At 39.1% G+C, this 17864-nt stretch overlaps 1 protein-coding gene across 1 annotated transcript in view; it reads left to right on the forward strand.

Moving 5' to 3' along the window:
• CLSTN2 (calsyntenin 2) overlaps positions 1 to 11171 on the forward strand; it is a 190758-nt gene extending 179587 nt beyond the window's left edge. Inside the window, exon 16 of the mRNA XM_032119231.1 lies at positions 443 to 11171. Coding sequence (XP_031975122.1) covers positions 443 to 646 — 204 coding nt within the window. The 3' untranslated portion in view covers positions 647 to 11171. The remainder of the gene's footprint in view (positions 1 to 442) is intronic.
• Positions 11172 to 17864: the final 6693 nt, after the last annotated feature.

Here is a 17864-nt window from a genome sequence, read left to right on the forward strand (position 1 = left end):
CTTCAGAGTTGTTGTCATATATAATTACCAAAGAAGATGGTGAAGAACACTCAGGTACACGATCACTTCCATTCCATCCATGTCTGTTTGTAGGTACCCAAGATGATATAGTTTTTTTGGTTTTAACCTTTTAATGTAAGCACTTATGCACTAAAGGGAGGGGAAATCATCAGTAGTTTAAAGAAGCTGATTTTGAAGGTTTAAATTTTGGCAGTGTGGCTACCAAAGATATTGGTTATTGACATTCCATTCTTCTTACAGTAGTTTTTGAATGTTTGCTACCAGCTTGTATGAGATTTGATGCCTAATAATCACATAATGATGGAAAGCAGATTTCCCCAGCATGTTAGCATTTCTAAATGCTCATTTGAGACAGCCACTGGCTGCTAAGAAGGCACCTTTCTGCTACTGTCTCTCTTCCATTTCTTTACATGTATTGTAGAAATATGAAAAGCCACACCAGATAGAAGAGGAGAGTGAGGAGGAAGACATAGATGATGAAGAAGACGACACAACCAGTGCTGAATCAGATGACAGTGAAGAGGAAGAAGAGGAGGAAGAGGAAGTGATTGTCCAAAAGGGAGACAAACAGAATGCCACCAGGCAAGAGCAGTTGGAGTGGGATGATTCAACACTCCCGTACTAACAAACAGCCTGCAGCCACAGCTCTTTTGTAACAACCAATACAGTGTTTTTTCAGTCTTTGAATTAATTGACAGGATTGGAACTTCTGCTTGCCTGTAACTGTTTTGCCTAAAATGATCTTGTTGTAGTAATTGATAATGACAGAACTGATCCTTTTCTTACAAAGCCGGGGGAAAATGTGGTACAAACCTCCTGGCACACACAGTAATAAAGTAATCCAGAGCTTGATCTGTTAGCAAGCATAGTTCTCAATTTCCTGTTTCTACCTGCAGGTGTGTGACAAAAGTCCTGTCACTCTATCCATAGAGGTTTTTGCCTTTACTACTTTTTTCACATGGGAGAGATTTCAGCTTGTTATGAAGAATTACTTCTGTGGGTCCAAATACCAGTTGCCATCTAACTTCACATTCTTATAGGTGTAAAAAACATAATCCTCCTCTGAACTGGGACTGGCTTTAGTGCTACAGGGCACAGATGCTGAATTCCATCTGTGGTCTCATCCTGCCTTTTGGATGTTAACTATGTTATAGGAATACCTAGGACCTGACAGGGGATGCATGTGTGCCTATGTAGATGTGGACAGTGTATTTTTTCAGGCATGCTGTCAGACCCTCAAGAGAGGGATTTTTATCCAACCTACTGATAGAAATTAAAACAAGTTTTAGAAAAACAGCAACAAGAAGGGGCTGCTGAAGGTTATTAAAAAAAACCCCAGCTTGTTCTGTGTCCAGAGATTGAGTAATATGATCTTACACAAACTGTAAATTCTAATGGGATTGATTCACTGAAAATCTGTAGAGCTACTCATTAGTTATGGATTGAGCAATTTGCAGCAAATCAATGCTTTAAACCATCTGTCTCATGGAATCATTAGCTTGCTGCAGCATCTTACTGAACTAGTGGAAAATAAGTGACCCCATTATTCCATAGCTATGTATGGCTGGGATTTAAACAATTATTTTAGATGAGGAAAATGTTCCCTTTTGCTTAGTGAATGCCAGCTGGAATTCCTGTCTGACTGTATTCTATAAAAACATTATTTCTTCTGTACCCCTGCCTGCCTGTAGTGCACAAGAGAAAGGAACAACACTGTGAGCTCTCTTCTGTGCTCGTAATTCTCCCTTATTTCTTCTTCCTGAAGCCATTAATGTTGAGAGAAGGTTTTATAAAGTAGACAAGGAAAAATAAAACCTGTGTGGAACCAAAATAGCTGAAAATGAAAACTAAACTCTGAAGAGGTTGAGAGATTATTTTAGTTTGTTATGGTAACACAGCATATTTTTCTTAAACACTGTTTAAAAAGAAAAAAAAAAAAAAAAGGAAAAAGCAGAGCTCTACATATACAATGTGTTGATAAGTCTGTGTGGTGTGGTTTTTGTCCCCCTTCCTTAAATACCTTTGCATCTTCAACTGCTCTGCTTACCAAATGCTGCAGCACTTGCTAGGGGAGCTGCTCTAACGCATAGAAACAAAATGGCATGGAAGTGAATGCTGCTTGGTGGTTCGTCTGGGTTATTTTCCTGAGTACTTTGTTTTCTTTGCACCTTCATCTTTGACTTTTGCTTTCGTAATTTGCTGTTTAAAATGAGCTGCTTCCTCTTCTCCCCTCTCCCAGTCAGTCTAGCCACAACAGGACCTTCCTGAGCACCCTGAATGGTGGTTGATGTTGCAAAGGGTACTTGGAGAAATCCTGAGGGTATCCACCTCCCTCAATACTAGGTTACTAACAGCTCCTGAATGTCGTGGGATATAGGGAGAATATATAGTGTATTTGGGAGTTCTTGTAATTCCAGTTTCTGCATTTGATAGCTGAAGGGAAATACTGACAGCAACTAGACCTTGTAGTTAAATAACTAGAAAGTAAATGAAAGAAAAATCTATATTAATTTTAAAATTAGAGATATTCATGCTTGTATTTGTTGTGCCAGCAATCATGTTGTCACATGGTTGTTAAGACTGGCAATACAGCAGTTTTCTTTTGTTATCAATCCTGTTTCATTTTATTCTCTCACACGTATTAAACTTAGAAGAATATTTGCAGAATCAAGGCCACATAAGTACATTTTATCTGCAGGAATAACAACTGTAAAAATGTCCACAATTTCTGTGTAATACAAAATTAATATTTCTGAATATCTTGAACAAAAATGTTATGTTAGATCATTTCTTACCATCCTAGTATCCTAGATCATTTCCTAGTTTTAATTTTTTTAGTGATATGAAGCAGGCTCTTCATGATGCTTGTTATCAGCACATATCAGCAAATCTTTTTGCTCAAAAAAAAAAAAAAAAAAGATTTAAAAGCAAATGTACATATTTAAAAGTCAATTTCAGATTTAAAACTAGACAAATTATTTTAAAGTTTCTGTTATTCCTGATTATTATTGTTGTTGTAGCAAGCATTAGGGCAACATGAAAACAGCAATTTACAACCTTATTGACAGCCTTTAATTCTTTTATATGTTTGTGAATTCATCAGTGTGTTTCTCCATCTAATATATTGACTTTTATCTTTTTGTTACTGGAAGCAGATCTTTTCAGGTTGTACTCGTACATTACACAAGAAGCAAACAAAGTATTTTCTCTACTGTAAATAAACCTACCTTTTTAAACCTAAGCAAAGTAATACAGGCATGTGTGTTGTCACTAAAACTTGGTTTGCAGTAAGATATTCAGCAAACTAAAATGTATCACTGTACGTATTTTAGATTATTCATTGGAGTGCATTATGCAGCATTTTTCATTTAAATAAATAGAAACATCCTTTTCACAAAATGGCAATGAGAATGAGAGACTTCTTCACAAAATGGGCCCTAGAATACTTGTGTAGCACTGAGAGCAGTGGCTTCCTGAGTGAAACTACTAACAGAAAATGAAAGAAATACCGCTTTTTCTAAAACAATTCTAACAATATTTCCTCCTCTCCAGCAATTATTTTTTTATATAACCTACTTGCTTAAAAATCAACCAGAACACATACACACATATGTGCATAAAGACACACGTGTGGGGGTTTTTTGCCCCTAATCAAAAGCCAAAATTCTCTCCTTTCCTCCCTGAAAAAAAGTGTTTAGAACTGTAAAACCATTCAGGTTGGAAAAGATCGCTTAAGATCATTGAGCACTGCAAAAACCACGCTAACATGGCCCCAAGTTTCCCATTCATGTGTCTTGAAATTCCCCCAGGGATGGTGACTCCATACTGCCCTGGATGGCCTCTTCCAGTGCCTGACCATCCTTTCAATGAGGAAATTTTCCCCAATATTCGATCTAAACCTCCCCAGCACAACTTGAGGCTATTTCCCCTTGCCTTATCACTTGTTACTTGAGAAGAGAAACCAACCCCCAACCTGGCTACAGCCTCCCATTAGGGAGTTGGAGAGAGTGAAAAGGCCCTCCTGAGCCTCCTTTTCTCCAGGCTGAGTGCCCCCCAGCTCTGTCAGCTGCTCCTCATCAGCCTTGTGCTCCTGACCCTCAATGTCTGTCTTGTGGTGAGGTGGCTTTTTTACAGTAGCAATAAACAAGTGTATCCAAAGAAAGCACTTCTGAAGAGGTACCCACAATGCATGGCATCAGGAATCCAGAGGTGACAACAGAGGTCTAAAATGATATCACATCAGTGATGCCTTTAAATTTTTGAAGTTCTAATCTAAGGCTGGAAAAAGCTGCAAAACCTACAAATGCAAATTGAAGATGTTATCTGAATTAATATAACTACCTAAGTGGCTATTTGTGATTAATAGTGCTCATTTCTCTTTCACTTCTACCCCCTCCACAGGTGTTTTATCTTTGCAACTAAACCTTAAAATGCACAGTTGACATTAATCTCAATATTTACTGCATTGGCTGACACCAGTTCAAATTAGAAATAGAGATGAAGGCTTCGTGACATCTTTAATACTAATTAATATAAACCGTTGCTATTTGTTCATTCCAGCAGGTAATAGCTTGCAGTGGTGGTGGGACTGCTTTTTACCCAATGATAGCTCTCACCAGAGGCTAGTGGGAGGGAGCAGTTTATTTTCCTGTCTGGCATGTGGTGGTGCTGAGCTTGCTGAGCACCTGTGCACCATCCTTACTCCATTCAGGAACAAAATGAGGCTCAGAAAGGATCAGAGGGCTACAAAGTTCCTCCTGTAGGGATGAAGTCCACTGTCTCCATTGCAGCAGCTGTCCCTGCCTGACCCTAAACTGAAAATAATGCCACAGGAGATCAGCAGCCCTAGGTGAAGGATGGTCAGAGGGTAATGCAGTAGCAGCCCTTACTTCACTGAGGCAAAGCTTTTTGAGCCCTGCACCTAATTTGTGTCTCAGCTGTCTCTTTCCACAGCTGTAACCTCAGAGGCAGCTTTAATCTTTTCCCTGGCCAGGGTCCCAGTGCACTGGGACACAACACTGGCTCTTCTCAAAGTTTTGGTGCCAGCACACACAGCACTCCATATCCACAGAACAGCACAAGGAAAGACTTTACGGGGGTGACAGCAGCTAAAGATCTGGTGAGATGGAGCTGCTCCTGGAATATAAATTTTAATACCAGAATTAAGGATGTTTGCAAAAACCTATGGATACTGAGAGAGGAACAGGAATTAAACTGTGTGTACATCTCCTCTAAGGGGCTTCCTCTTTCCTGAATTCACACATGCTGAACAGAATAAGTATCTCAAAACAAGGATATCCCCAGTCTCAGGGGGGATACCAGGTTTTATCAGGTTCTGCCCCGATAAAATTACTGAATAAAAATAATGGAAATGCTGGGAGGAACCTGGATGATGCAGTAGCCTTATCTAGGCTTTCAACAACAGGTCTGAGATTAATGCCCCTCTGGGGTGATCCCTGTAGCTGCTGACCTTTACAGAGCAACTGTTTAAAGTAGTTCTACACCAAGTGAGGAAATCTAAGGAGATAGGAGAAAAAAAAAACCCAAATGACAAAACATAAACATCAAAAAGATTGTTAAAGAAATCAAGTCACTCAATTTATTCCTGTTGATGGCACATGATTCTGTGCTGTACAAATATAATCTTCCTCATGCTTCAACCAGTATCACCAACCACAGAATGGCATTAGGTTTCTCCCTCTCAGGCACAGCTGAGGAAGCTTCCAGGCCTTGTTCCTGCACAGCCTCATTGCCCCCAGAGCCTGCAAAGCTCACAGCATTCCAGTGCCACTGCAAACAGCCACAGGAATAGCAGCCATCCCATCCCTCAAAGATCTTGGTGTTCCCAAAGGAACCAACACTCGCATGCACCAAACCTTGCAACACTTTGTAACATAAGTACTCTTTACAGCACCCAGAATCTGTGATCCTGTTCAGTCTTTGTACATTTGGATCAAATGGAGTTTTTTTTTGAAATAAAGAAAGTCATAACAAGCAATGTGAGGGGAGATGTAAACTGAAATTCATCAGGTTCCCTAAAGCTACATGTCTCAGACTGTGTATCCAATGATCAGACTTCTGGTTGCTGGACTTGCCTGGAATCCACCTTCATTTTTGTTAGCATGGAAAGGAAAGACACAAAGAATAGAGATAACCACTAAAGCTACAGCAGAGAAAAATTCATACTCTCTTAACACCCCCAATCTCAAGAAGTATTTCTGCACAATATATTGGGAAAATTGCTCCAGTGATATCTCAGAAAGTAATTATAATTCATCACCTTTGTAGAATGAGCAAGGTTCAAGCCTGGTGTGTTTTTTCTGGTTTTGTTTTTCTCTAAAGAAGACATGACCATAAATTAAAAATACACAACACTTGAACAGTGCAAAAATGAAAGGGGAGCAAGGGCTTTAATTTCATAAGCCTCTGTCTAACATAGGGGTTTAAAATAATAAACAGTTGTAGCCCTTATTTTTGAAACTTAACAGAATAAAATGAATCCAGGAGGTTTTGTATGTTCATAACTTCATTCCTGGTGATGAAAAGGCAGGCACCAGAGCAGGTAACCTTTTTCCCTAGAAGTGTTTTGCTGCCTTTGGAGTAGGTATTGCCAGTGGTTTGCTCGTTATGGTGTCCCTGTCTCTGCTGGCAATAGGAACAGTGCTGCTGGCATCCTTTGGAAAGCTGTGAGTGCTGTTGATGAACAGCCCTGTGAAAGAGCTTGGTGGTGCTGTGGTTCAATAATTCTCCTGCAGCTCTGCTCAGAGCCCTCCCTTGTGGTGCACTCCAAACATGTGCAGAGGGAATGACACAATGGTTACAGTGGAGAGCTTTGGGCTGGTGCTTCATTAGTTATTGTCTATAAAGAAACACTCTGCGTGAAGCACTGCAGACATGTGAAACAGAGTTCAGGAAAAGCCCTCATTCTTATTTTCAGTACTAAGTCATGGGGAAATTGTGCATTCATCAGCTGTTGAAGCTCCATGGCCGTGTATTGTCACTATTTATGTCTGTGCTGAGAACAAAGAAGCAGCAGAATTTTTTTCCCAGTTAAGCACATTGTACAATAAAAGAGTTCAGCTTTCCCTGGGCAAGGTGCACAAAGCTTGCCAAACGCAAAGAGAAGCTGCCTCCAAATAGGGAACAAAGATTTTACAATGGTATTCCATCCTCATGCTTTAGAAACCTAGAAAATTTAATGGGAGTAAAATGCTTTACTGCAGCCCTTCCTATTCCTTTTGTAAAAATCTGGATAGTCATGGGTTTTCAGAGGTGTTGAACTTCCCAGCTGGGTATAAAGTTCTTTCAGGTGTCTTTTGGTGTAATAACCCATAAAACTATTTCTGGCTAAAGGTTTCAGGATATACTAAGGGGGAAAAAATGGCAAAAAGTTATTAAAATTACAATGTCTTTTTTTTTTTCTACTCCTGCCTCCCCTAAATATACAGATACAAAAGACTTGATCAGACAATCCTGACCAAGTCTGTGACTACAATGACATTTCAAACCAGTACTGAAATTGGCAGTAAATCCTTGTCTACAAACTGCTTAATGTACAGTAGATGAAAAGGTGGATGGCTGTTTTAACTAGGCATGCTCTTTGGAATGTGGAATGGATCAACTACAGTCAGTTCCTTTAGGAAACCAAATTATTATTTAAGGAAGAGTGAACAGGAAGGTAGAAGAGAATACTGCATGAATAACAGAAAGAGTTAAGATTTACAGTGATGTGAAAAAAGTTGAAATTTATACCTGTAGAAAAGAAAGACACATAAAAGCTCGAGTGTCAAATAGTAAGAAAATGGAAACATTTTCTGTTTTCATGCCAGAACTGACACTGTCATGATGAACAAGAAAAAGAATGAATATAGGATGTCGAAGGGTTCCGAGGTGACCAGACACGTACGTGTACACACATATGTGTGTATACAAGAAAATCACATAACAGTTCCCATGGGGAGGTGGGGGCTCTGGTGATGAAGGAGACCCTGTAGTTTTTTAGCCTTGTTGATGCTGAAGTTGCCTCCTTTAGTTCCAGTTACAGCACCTCCAGCAGAGCTGGGAAGGCAGCAGGGCCATGAGAGGTACTGCTATACTGGGCGTGCACTAAGTAGAAAAATTTAGAGCCAAGGCCAGCCCACGGGGACTTGGGGCAAACATTGTGTCTTCTGTAACTTGAGTTTGAGGGTTCAGTTACCACACAGTTTAATTTGAGGTAAGAAATGGAACTTTTGCCCCCTGACAGCTGTGTTGATTAGTTTTGGAGATCCATAGGTTGATGAGGAGCTGGAGACACCCAAGGCAGACTATACTCCACATTGAAAAGGCCCCCAAGCAAACTTTTTGAAGTGATACAATCTCCTAAGTGGCCACATAGTTAGGACTCCTGATTTTTGAAAATATACGTAATAGAAAACTTTTCAAGGATAATGACCATTCCTGAATGAATCTGAGAGCTGAAGTTACTGCCTCCATTCTCAGAATCAACTATTGGCACGTTTATTGTTGGCCTCTCCCCAGACTGAGGTAAAAGTGTGAGGTACATCTGAAAAGAGATGGGGTTTTTATATATATTCTGTTACAAATACTGCACCACCAGTTGAGTAAATTTTTGATTGTGGTTAACAGGCAGTTCTGTTCAAAGGGTCATCATGACAGGGATGGGAAGATACACCAGAGTGGATTATTGCTTTGCAGGGTAATTCACACTATGGGTAGGCTTCCTAAGAACTGTTTCATCTCAATTTCCGTGTGTTTAGAAGTTCATACTAGACTTACCAAATCCTAGAAATAAAGATTAGTAGAAAAAAGGAAAATGTAGTGCGAGTATTATGCTAACAGTGCAGAATTCTTTACTAGAATATATTTTTTAGTGTTAGGGATGGGGGTGCTTCAACCTACTTAAATGTTTCTAAGCCTGGGGCTTCTACTGCTTCCCCTGGGAGATCGTTCTAGAGTCTATTAGAATTCACCATTAGAAAGCTTTTCCTGAAAATGAATTTAAATAATCCTTTTTGTAATTTTTATCTCAGTCCCAATTATACCCTTTTGCACCACTCTAAATAGTTCCTCTAACCATGATTTATATCCTTTGAATATTTTTAGATAGTTATCAAATTCATTGCCTTTGGTCATTTACTAGAGAAGCTGTGAATCCCAATTCATTCCTTCAGTCTTGTATTTCTTACCTTTTCATGAAATGTCTTTAATACACAAAATAAATCCCCTGGTATTTCCTTAAATGTGTCACGATCAGTTCACTCTGTTAAGGTGCTCTGTGTTGGTGTGTGTCACTGCATAAGTTGTCAAAGGTTAAACAATAAATTTAAATTGAAACTTGATTTTTAAAAAAATCTTTTCTGTAATCAGTGGATAAGTTCTCATACGATATGAATTTAGCAGTGTCTTTTACGTGGAAATGATTTAACAAAGCCAACCAATAAACACTGGAGCCAGCCAAACAATTAGTCAAAGCATAATTTGTTAGAAATTAGATTACTGTCATTAATGTGAAAACAGACACTGTCATTGATGTGCCCATGTTTTTAAGTGTCCCTATACTAAACAGCAACTATTAGTACTTTCATTTAGGACAGATAATGTTGCTTCTCCTCAAATGTCAGTAGAATGCACCTACTTTCTAAAACAAATGCTCAAGATTTTCAGCCAGGCACTAACTGCTGCAAAGAAATAGAATTGTGCAAACTCTTCTGATTACTGCCATGCCTACCTTTATATTGCAAATTTGTGATACATTTCTGGTCTCTGCTGGCATGATGACTCTGGGGTTTGTTTTCAAGCCTGTGTTCTCCAGCTCAGAAGCCACACAGGCAAACAGGGAGAACGTACAAAGTCAGCTTGGGTCTTTTCATTGATGTGTTTCATTCATCTGCTCCTGCCTCCTGTACCTGAACACCAAACCAGAACTGAAATCCTTGTGCTTGAAGAGCCACTGCATCACTAAGACCCAAGTGAAATAGAATTTCATTTCTTCTTCATTTGCTCTGTCTGCAAGGATTGGTGTAAAGGGGAGAGCAGGAACACTGAGGGCTCCAGTGGTGACTTTAGGGAACTCTCTGCTTCCCTCAGCACATCTCAGTCCCTAGTGGGTGTAAATTGTGCAAACCATATTGTAGGAAATTATGAATTGCCAGGAGTGGGTTTAGGTCACAGGAGCAAACAATGACTGCCTTGGCATTGGCTGTTTCCTGTCACTTCTCTGCCCACCTTCCCAAAATGAGCCATTGGATGAGGAATACCCGAGGTCTGACAGACAGGGGAAGATGAATGAACCTTGCAAGCTGAGGTTGCAACAAAAAGGAGAGGAAAAGGAAGAGGAATTCCTGAGTAAGGAACTGTAAAACATGACTTGTGATGAGCAGCAGAGCAGGAATCAGACATGCACCCTGAATATTGTTGCAGTTTGGTGGAAGGGGTTGTTCTAGTTAGAATTAACTATGTAGTTATTAAATATTTTATATGTTACTGAGAGTGTAGAATTTCAAAGAGCTGAGAAATAATCTCATCATGCCAAATGTAACAGCTGTGCTCTAATTGGCTGGGACAATTCTATTTCATATTTCATCATCTCTTGACAGTAAAAATGATATTTCATCTGCCTGCAACAATGTAGAATTTTTCACACACAGTTCGCCATTTCCCAGATTGCTTCCATGTTAGTGCATTGGTTTTTGTTGAGGAGCAGTAACTGCAGTTGGTAGCATGTATTTTGTAGCTTGGGATTGCTTCCTAGCTGTCCAAATTCTGTGTAGTTGTGGCCACTTTTATGGATAATAAAACATATACCAGAGAAGGGATTAAGTAAACATATGCTGTATGGTTGTACTCCGTAAACGTGTCTCAAACCAACAGACTGTTCAGCCCAGGAAAGATGCTCTTACATGAAATATCTTATTGTGGATGTGAAACAACCATAAACCATGTCTTGAAATGTCTTGTTGCAGATGCTAAATGCATTTCTGAAAGCATGAATCTATACAATTTATGCAGTACGATGAATTAAATGACTATATGCAATTAAAGAGATGAATATGACATGATTTTTGAATAGATATGAATCAGCTGTTAAAAAAAAAAAAATCAAACATACCAAACCAACCCTTTCTTAAAGAAAATGTACAGCAAATTTTGACAGACAGTACAGTACACAAACCCTAACTTTACATGGAGTAAGAAGTTGTACAAAACCCCCTCCATGGCATAGTGGTGTATTTCATAAAAGCCATGCCAATATGCACAGTCATTTATGAATTTGACATTGTTAGTATCCATGTTTTCCACAGGACTGATTAAATGCATATTTGAAATAGATCTGTTATTTTAAAATTTGTTCTGTACATCTGTACATGTATGAAAGCCAGAGTCATTTTTGTGGTCACTACGGCACTTTCTGTGAATTGGCCAATAAATATAATTTTAGAATTTCACATAAAAGGTAATGTTCTGTCATCTTTATTTCACTGATTATTGGGATGTTCTCATTTACTGTACCATAACCTTTAAACACTAACACACCTCTGGTGGCAAAGGTTAAATATCTGGCCCATGTCTGCCATCTCTCTTGCTAATTCCTAGGAAGGAACATGCCACATGTCAAAAGACTTTTCCAGTCCAGTTTTAGAGCATCTACACAACTTTTCATCCTGCTGCTGAGAAAGGGAAGCAAGGGAAAGGGAACTTTTCAAAGAGCTGTTGGTATTTACATTTAATAGCCATCTATTTTCCCCTTTCATTTTGGTGTGATAAAAGATGATAAAATATTAAAGAGAGGGATGAATATACCACATATTACACACATAAAATGTGAAATAGTACGAGGGGAAAAACCTAATGCTGAATCATCAGCCTATGAATTGCATTAGCACATGTAAGTGATGTATGGGATCTCATCACACACAGCAATGTACCTGACTTCTTTTTGCCTTCTGCTCTGTCTGGAGCTCCCCTCCTTGTCAGCTCCTCAGGCTCAATCTCATTCTTTTACAAGATGTTCCACTGATTACCTCAGGTCTGATCTGCACATCACAAACTCCCCATGCACACTTCTTTAGCCACACAAGTACCCAACATCAGCGGTCTAAGATGCAATTCAGTCCTTTCCAATTTTCAGAAGGGTTCGTCTCCTACTTCACGAGTCTAAGTGACAAGCAAAAGCCAAACCTGAACATCCAAATCTCTGCCTCCCGCCCTTGCTGTGCCAGGCTGAACACAGCAAGTACTGAAGGCGACATCAGACTTCACACCCCTATTTCAGTGGCACAGCATCCCCTGGCTGGCTGGAGTTTGGGAAAATCAGGGAAAATACATACCCTACATAGGGACAGTGAGCCTGGTCCTGAGTCATCACAGGTACAGACTGGTGATAGAGTTCACAGATTCCAAAGAGAAGTCCTTGTTTCCTGCACGTCACATCCAGAGTGGGGCAGCCTTAGCAATTCCCTTTGGTATAACGGGATTAGATATGGCCGCTTCCACTTTTTCATAATAAAGCTTCCTGAGGGTCTGAAATATTAGTTAAGAGTAGCTGTGCTGAGTGTGCCCACAGCAAGGCTGGGCCCATCATCAGCCTGCATGGCTGCAAGGCCTGTTTTCTTAATAGAAAAAAGGCTTCTAAACCTAATTACCCTTGCCTCCTTAGAGAGCAATTCCTGACTGCCTTTCCTCTCCTCCATCCCTCCATGCAATCTAGATTTTTTACTTTTTGTGTGTCATGAGTTAACAAAACAAAAGAGGAAGGAAAGAAAATTGTATTCCACGTTAGTCCCAACCAGAGTAACCATGAAGTCCTGGCACTCTCTCTTAACAGCAAATATACATCTCCTGTGCAGTGACCTGAGAAGACACACAAGTCACTGCAGGCTCGGACTGTGCATTTTCTTTCTAGCAATTTAAATAGCCTATAGAACCTATTCGGAATTTAGGATGGGCCTTCCACAAGTCGGGAGTCTAAACCTAATGACTTATAGTGAAATTGCAGTGATTCAAAGAAACAAAACAAGTTACAAGTTGTCTAGAAAAAGAGTCTAAAGTTTTCCACCCTGTAATTTTCTTCTTTTTGTGACAATTCATAAATATATACAAGAAAACAATTTTGGCTAATAACTCAGTCATAATGTGATCATATATTTAATTTAGAGATTCCTTGAAGAGCTCCTGAAAAATCAGAAATACGAGCTAGGGCATCTTTAAGATTTCTGCAACCCTCTGCAAAGAATTATGTCTTGTCACAGAAAAGACAACAATATTTACTTACTATTTTACGTATAAAAATAATTTCTATTTATAACTTAATTCTATTCATAATTCCAAACCTTTGTTACCTTTGCAGGTTTTTTAATAACCTCTATGATCTTTGTTCCTGAATTTAGAAAACCTACAACAAATCATGGTGGCTTAGTCTAGTTAAAAATATGTCTCAAGTAGTCAAACACTCTGCTATGCCTTCCCTGATTTAGGACACTGAAAGCCTCCTAACACAGATGCACAAAACTTAAGGGTTTTTTTCTTAGTTACACACAAGATCCACTAGGAATAAAAAATTGAAAATTAAAGCTTAACTGATACAAATGGCTTTTTCACTTATTTGCAAGTTATTGCTTGTGCTATGACAACCTTTAAACATCAGTCCTCTACCACACTGAAAAAGAAAACAAGCAGCTGATGCTAGTCCCAAAATCAAGTGCAAGGAAAGATATTCCAGCCAGGAAGAGAAAGTAGGATTTAGTTCTTACCTGCCATATAGCTTCAAACTATAAGAGTGTAGGTTTAGATTAGACACTGGGAAAAAAATCTTTACTGTGAGGGTGGGGAGGCCCTGGCACAGGGTGCCCAGAGAAGCTGTGGCTGCCCCTGGATCCCTGGAAGTGTTCAAGGCCAGTCTGGATGGGTCTTGGAGCACCCTGGGATAATGAAAGGTGTCCCTGCCCATGACAGGGGTGGAACAAGGTGGTCTTTAAGGTCCCTTCCACCCCAAACCATTCCATGATTCTATGATATATTGATGGATCATATATAGACAAATACTCATAGATATCAGTGTTTTAAAAAGTTGTAGCTGATCTAATGATTACATATATGAGATGCAAAGACACAAGCAGAACAGATCCAGCAACAACAGATTCATATCTGCCTTCCTTATGTGACGAAGATTTTTCTGCAGAGAGGAGGAGCCAGCAAATGGCTCACTGGTCTAGAAATTCTGATTTCTAGTTATTCCAGTTTGACTCCAACAAATTCACTGACTGTAGCCTGGCAGCAGAGATTGGAGCCTGTGAGATTTGCTGCCTTCACCACACACACTTGCTGTGGCAGTGACCAAATATTTCCTCCTGGCTTCAGCACCGCACCCTGACTACATCAGGAGCTGTCCCTCACAGCCCTCCTGCCTCTTCTCTCACTCTCCCTGAGTTAGAAGTTACAGTTTGATGTTTCTCAACAAAAATGGGACAGACTAGTAAATAAGACCACAGGCAGTTTTTAAATTTCCCTGGCTGCTTCTGCATGAAAGGGCTTAGAGGAAAGCTCACCAAGGGAATCAGTGTGCCTTGCAGCAGGAAAGCTCCTTAGACAGCGAATTTTTCAGTGTGACTTCTGCAAATCCCACTAACTACTCAATCAGAAACGTCTGCTCAAATGAAAACACCACTGAAAAAGGATTCACAAATGTATATGAATGAGAAAAATTGCTGCAGGGGCTCAGAGAGAAAAATAAATCTGTGTAAAAGGTTTTGGTAAAATAAAATTAACACACAGCTGTCTCCAAATTTCCCAAGACCTTGTAAGGTACCATGTGCTGTAGAGTTAAAGGTGTTACAAAGAGACATTGACAGAGATGTGTATTCGACACAAAAATCACGAGAGACCTTACAGTGAGGAAAACCAGTAGTTTTTTTCTTGTGCTTTAAATTAGAGGGTTTGAAATGTATTTCTATTCTGATCTTAAAAAAAAGAAAAACTATAACTTCCCAGAACATAATCATAGATACGGGGAGGAAGAAATTATTTAGGCATATTATTGCAAACATCATCCTTAAAACAGGGTTCACACAGAAATATAAGCAAAACCTTTAGAAATTTAGCATTTAGTGGAAGAGTTCAGCTGTGTCTCTGAGATTAATAAAACTTTGTAAGCAGGGCTTTATTTTTAACCCTTTCTAGCTCTGCCAGCTGCTTTTTCAAAGGAAAAGGAAGGATTCTGTCTGCTCTTGCTGTCTTTCAGTGCAGTGGTCAAGGAAGAGAGAAAAAACTGGATTTGTTTGTGAAGTTCATGTCTTCACAGAAGATAGGCAGGAATGAGATGTGAGTTTTGGAATGATGACTCAAGCTCAGTTATATCTTTAGAACAAGCAAAGTATTTTTGTGTTGAAGAGATGGTCGATTTAGCTTATGGAGAGGATTGGTTGTGCTTCTTCATTTTACCTCCATTCTTGTATCTGAGAGCTTTCTACATTTAACTGCAGTACATTTGTCTCATCCCTTCAAGCAGATATTTATGACAGAAGGAATGACCATCTAAATTAGTTATCCTATTAGCAACTCCAGCAAGAACCAAATAATTAATCTCCCTGTAGATGAAACACTTGAAAGAGCCCTCAGTAGTGACATCTACAGTCTGTCTGCCATTCTGTGGGTATAAGAACCCCTCCAATTTCTGAATTTTTCTTCTGCGCCACTCATGAGTAAAAATATTATTCAAGATAGAAACAGCCACTAGGGAATAACAGTTCCAAAAAGGCATTGCTTCTTATCAGGCTGCTCAGCTTTGTCTCATTGCTTTCCCCTGTCTGAGATTTAGCTGTTTGTTGTGGCCTGTTAAAACTTACCTTGTAAGGTTTTGGGAATAGTCTTTTCTACTGCATGTTTTATAGGGTGTAGCATGGAGGACTCTTGGGTTTATTCACATGAATGATACCACACAGACTGGGTTACACTAATAAAAATATTAATGTTATACCTGGAATGTGAAAGGGCAGAACAGGTAGAGAGGAGCCTCAAATATGCCAACCTAGACTCTATTTGCTGCCCATTTTGCTTGTCATCTTCATAAGATTCTGCCTCCTCCTTTGTATTTCATTTTTTCCACCTATGAAGTGGAGCTAAAAAAACTTTTCTGGTTGTCTTTTCTCATGTATGGTGTGAACGCTGCCTGTACCCCATTCAACATAACACCTTATATAGCAAGATGACTAACCAAATACAATTACTGCAGATCATAAATATTGCCACTGCAAGCAAATCTTGCTCTCCTACAGCTCCTTTACAGACTGAATCAAATGGTGACATCCAGCTGCCTAAGAGTGAAGGGCTCTGTCCAGGGAAAGGAGATAATTGCAACAGTGACAATCAAGTCCTAATGAAATTCATTACTTATACTGAGTATCATTTTCTCCTTAAATAAATGACAAATTTACATAAAGATATGGCCATGTCTACTTATTAGAGAAAGTTTAATATTAAAAAATATTGTTTATCTAAGGCTATAGAAATCTTTGATTTTATAAATATTAGGACCAGCTCTACAGTGGTCTGGGAGACCTTTAGAAATTCATTAGAATAAACAATTACACAGTTGTTGAATATTAACGTAAGTATTAATAAAGTGATTCAGACATGGAAGATTTTTTTCATATTAAGGAGCACAACATCAAAAAATACTTAAGGAACTAGAAATACCTTCTACCTTATTATCTATGAAGTCTTATGGTCCAAAATTCCACAATATATACTGGAAATCTGTTTTACACAAGCAAGACTTGGAAAGTACATAATGCTGGTGAGGGATGTCTCCTAATATGACAAAATAAAGCCTACTAAGAAGCAGTGAGCTGCAGGCAGGACAGAAAGAGGAGTTCTGAAATTCACAGCTCTCAGGGTTTCTTCTTCTAGCACATTATGTTTTAAAAAGCAAAATCTAAATGCTGATGCCTGCTTTGACTCTGACAGGTGATCCTCCTACAAGGGCAATCCAACAATGAGATAATGCCTCATTCCAGGGATTACTAGAATGCAATATTTTTATTTACTTTTTAAAACTTACAATACTTCTGAGGCAGTTAAAGGTAAGAACTAGAGTTTATATCTAAGGATAAAACTCAGTCACCAGTATTGCATTCCTATAGAGATACGTTTAGCAGACAAGAATAACCGCAGAGCTGGTGAGAGACTTGAAATTGGGAAGGTAGCGTTGAAATTCTGAAATTATCATGCCCAGAAGTTTGAATTCAAAGCCTGTACCCCATATACTTCTTCAGTTTAATGGCAGCATTATCATTTTTAGGTTCTCTTTTACAATAACTAAGTGCCATTTTTCCCAAAGTACTGGTTCCAGTCCCATTGAGGATAGCTAAGAGAGCCCGTTCAGAGACTCAGCATTGTTGCAGAATACATTCCTATGCTGTTTAAGTAAATGCCAAGGCAAAGCTGAGGCATTTAGTCAAAATAATTGTTGAGGCAAAAAGCCTATTAAAGTGGGAAGCATCAATTTTATTTATGCTGTCTCAAAAGTCTAGAGTACACACGAGTTGTTTTGCTTGCTGATTTTCACTGAAGACAGATTTTTTGGTACTATTTTGTAAATACCTCCATTCTAAGTGGAATAATTATCCAGGGAAAATTAATCTTAACTACCATCTTCATGTAAGACAGAGCAAGAAATTAGCTAGGATCTTGTACCGTGTCTACTCAGACTGGAAGTGGTTGTGTTTTGGGGCACTTCAGTGTGGGTTGATTTTCACATGATATTGAACAATCACCCTCTGAAAATATTTTGGCCATGACTGTCTCATCCAGAAACATTATCCTTGTTCCCCATCTACTTCAGAGAT

This window comes from Corvus moneduloides, chromosome 10, assembly GCF_009650955.1.
Source record: "Corvus moneduloides isolate bCorMon1 chromosome 10, bCorMon1.pri, whole genome shotgun sequence".
Lineage (NCBI taxonomy): Eukaryota > Metazoa > Chordata > Aves > Passeriformes > Corvidae > Corvus > Corvus moneduloides.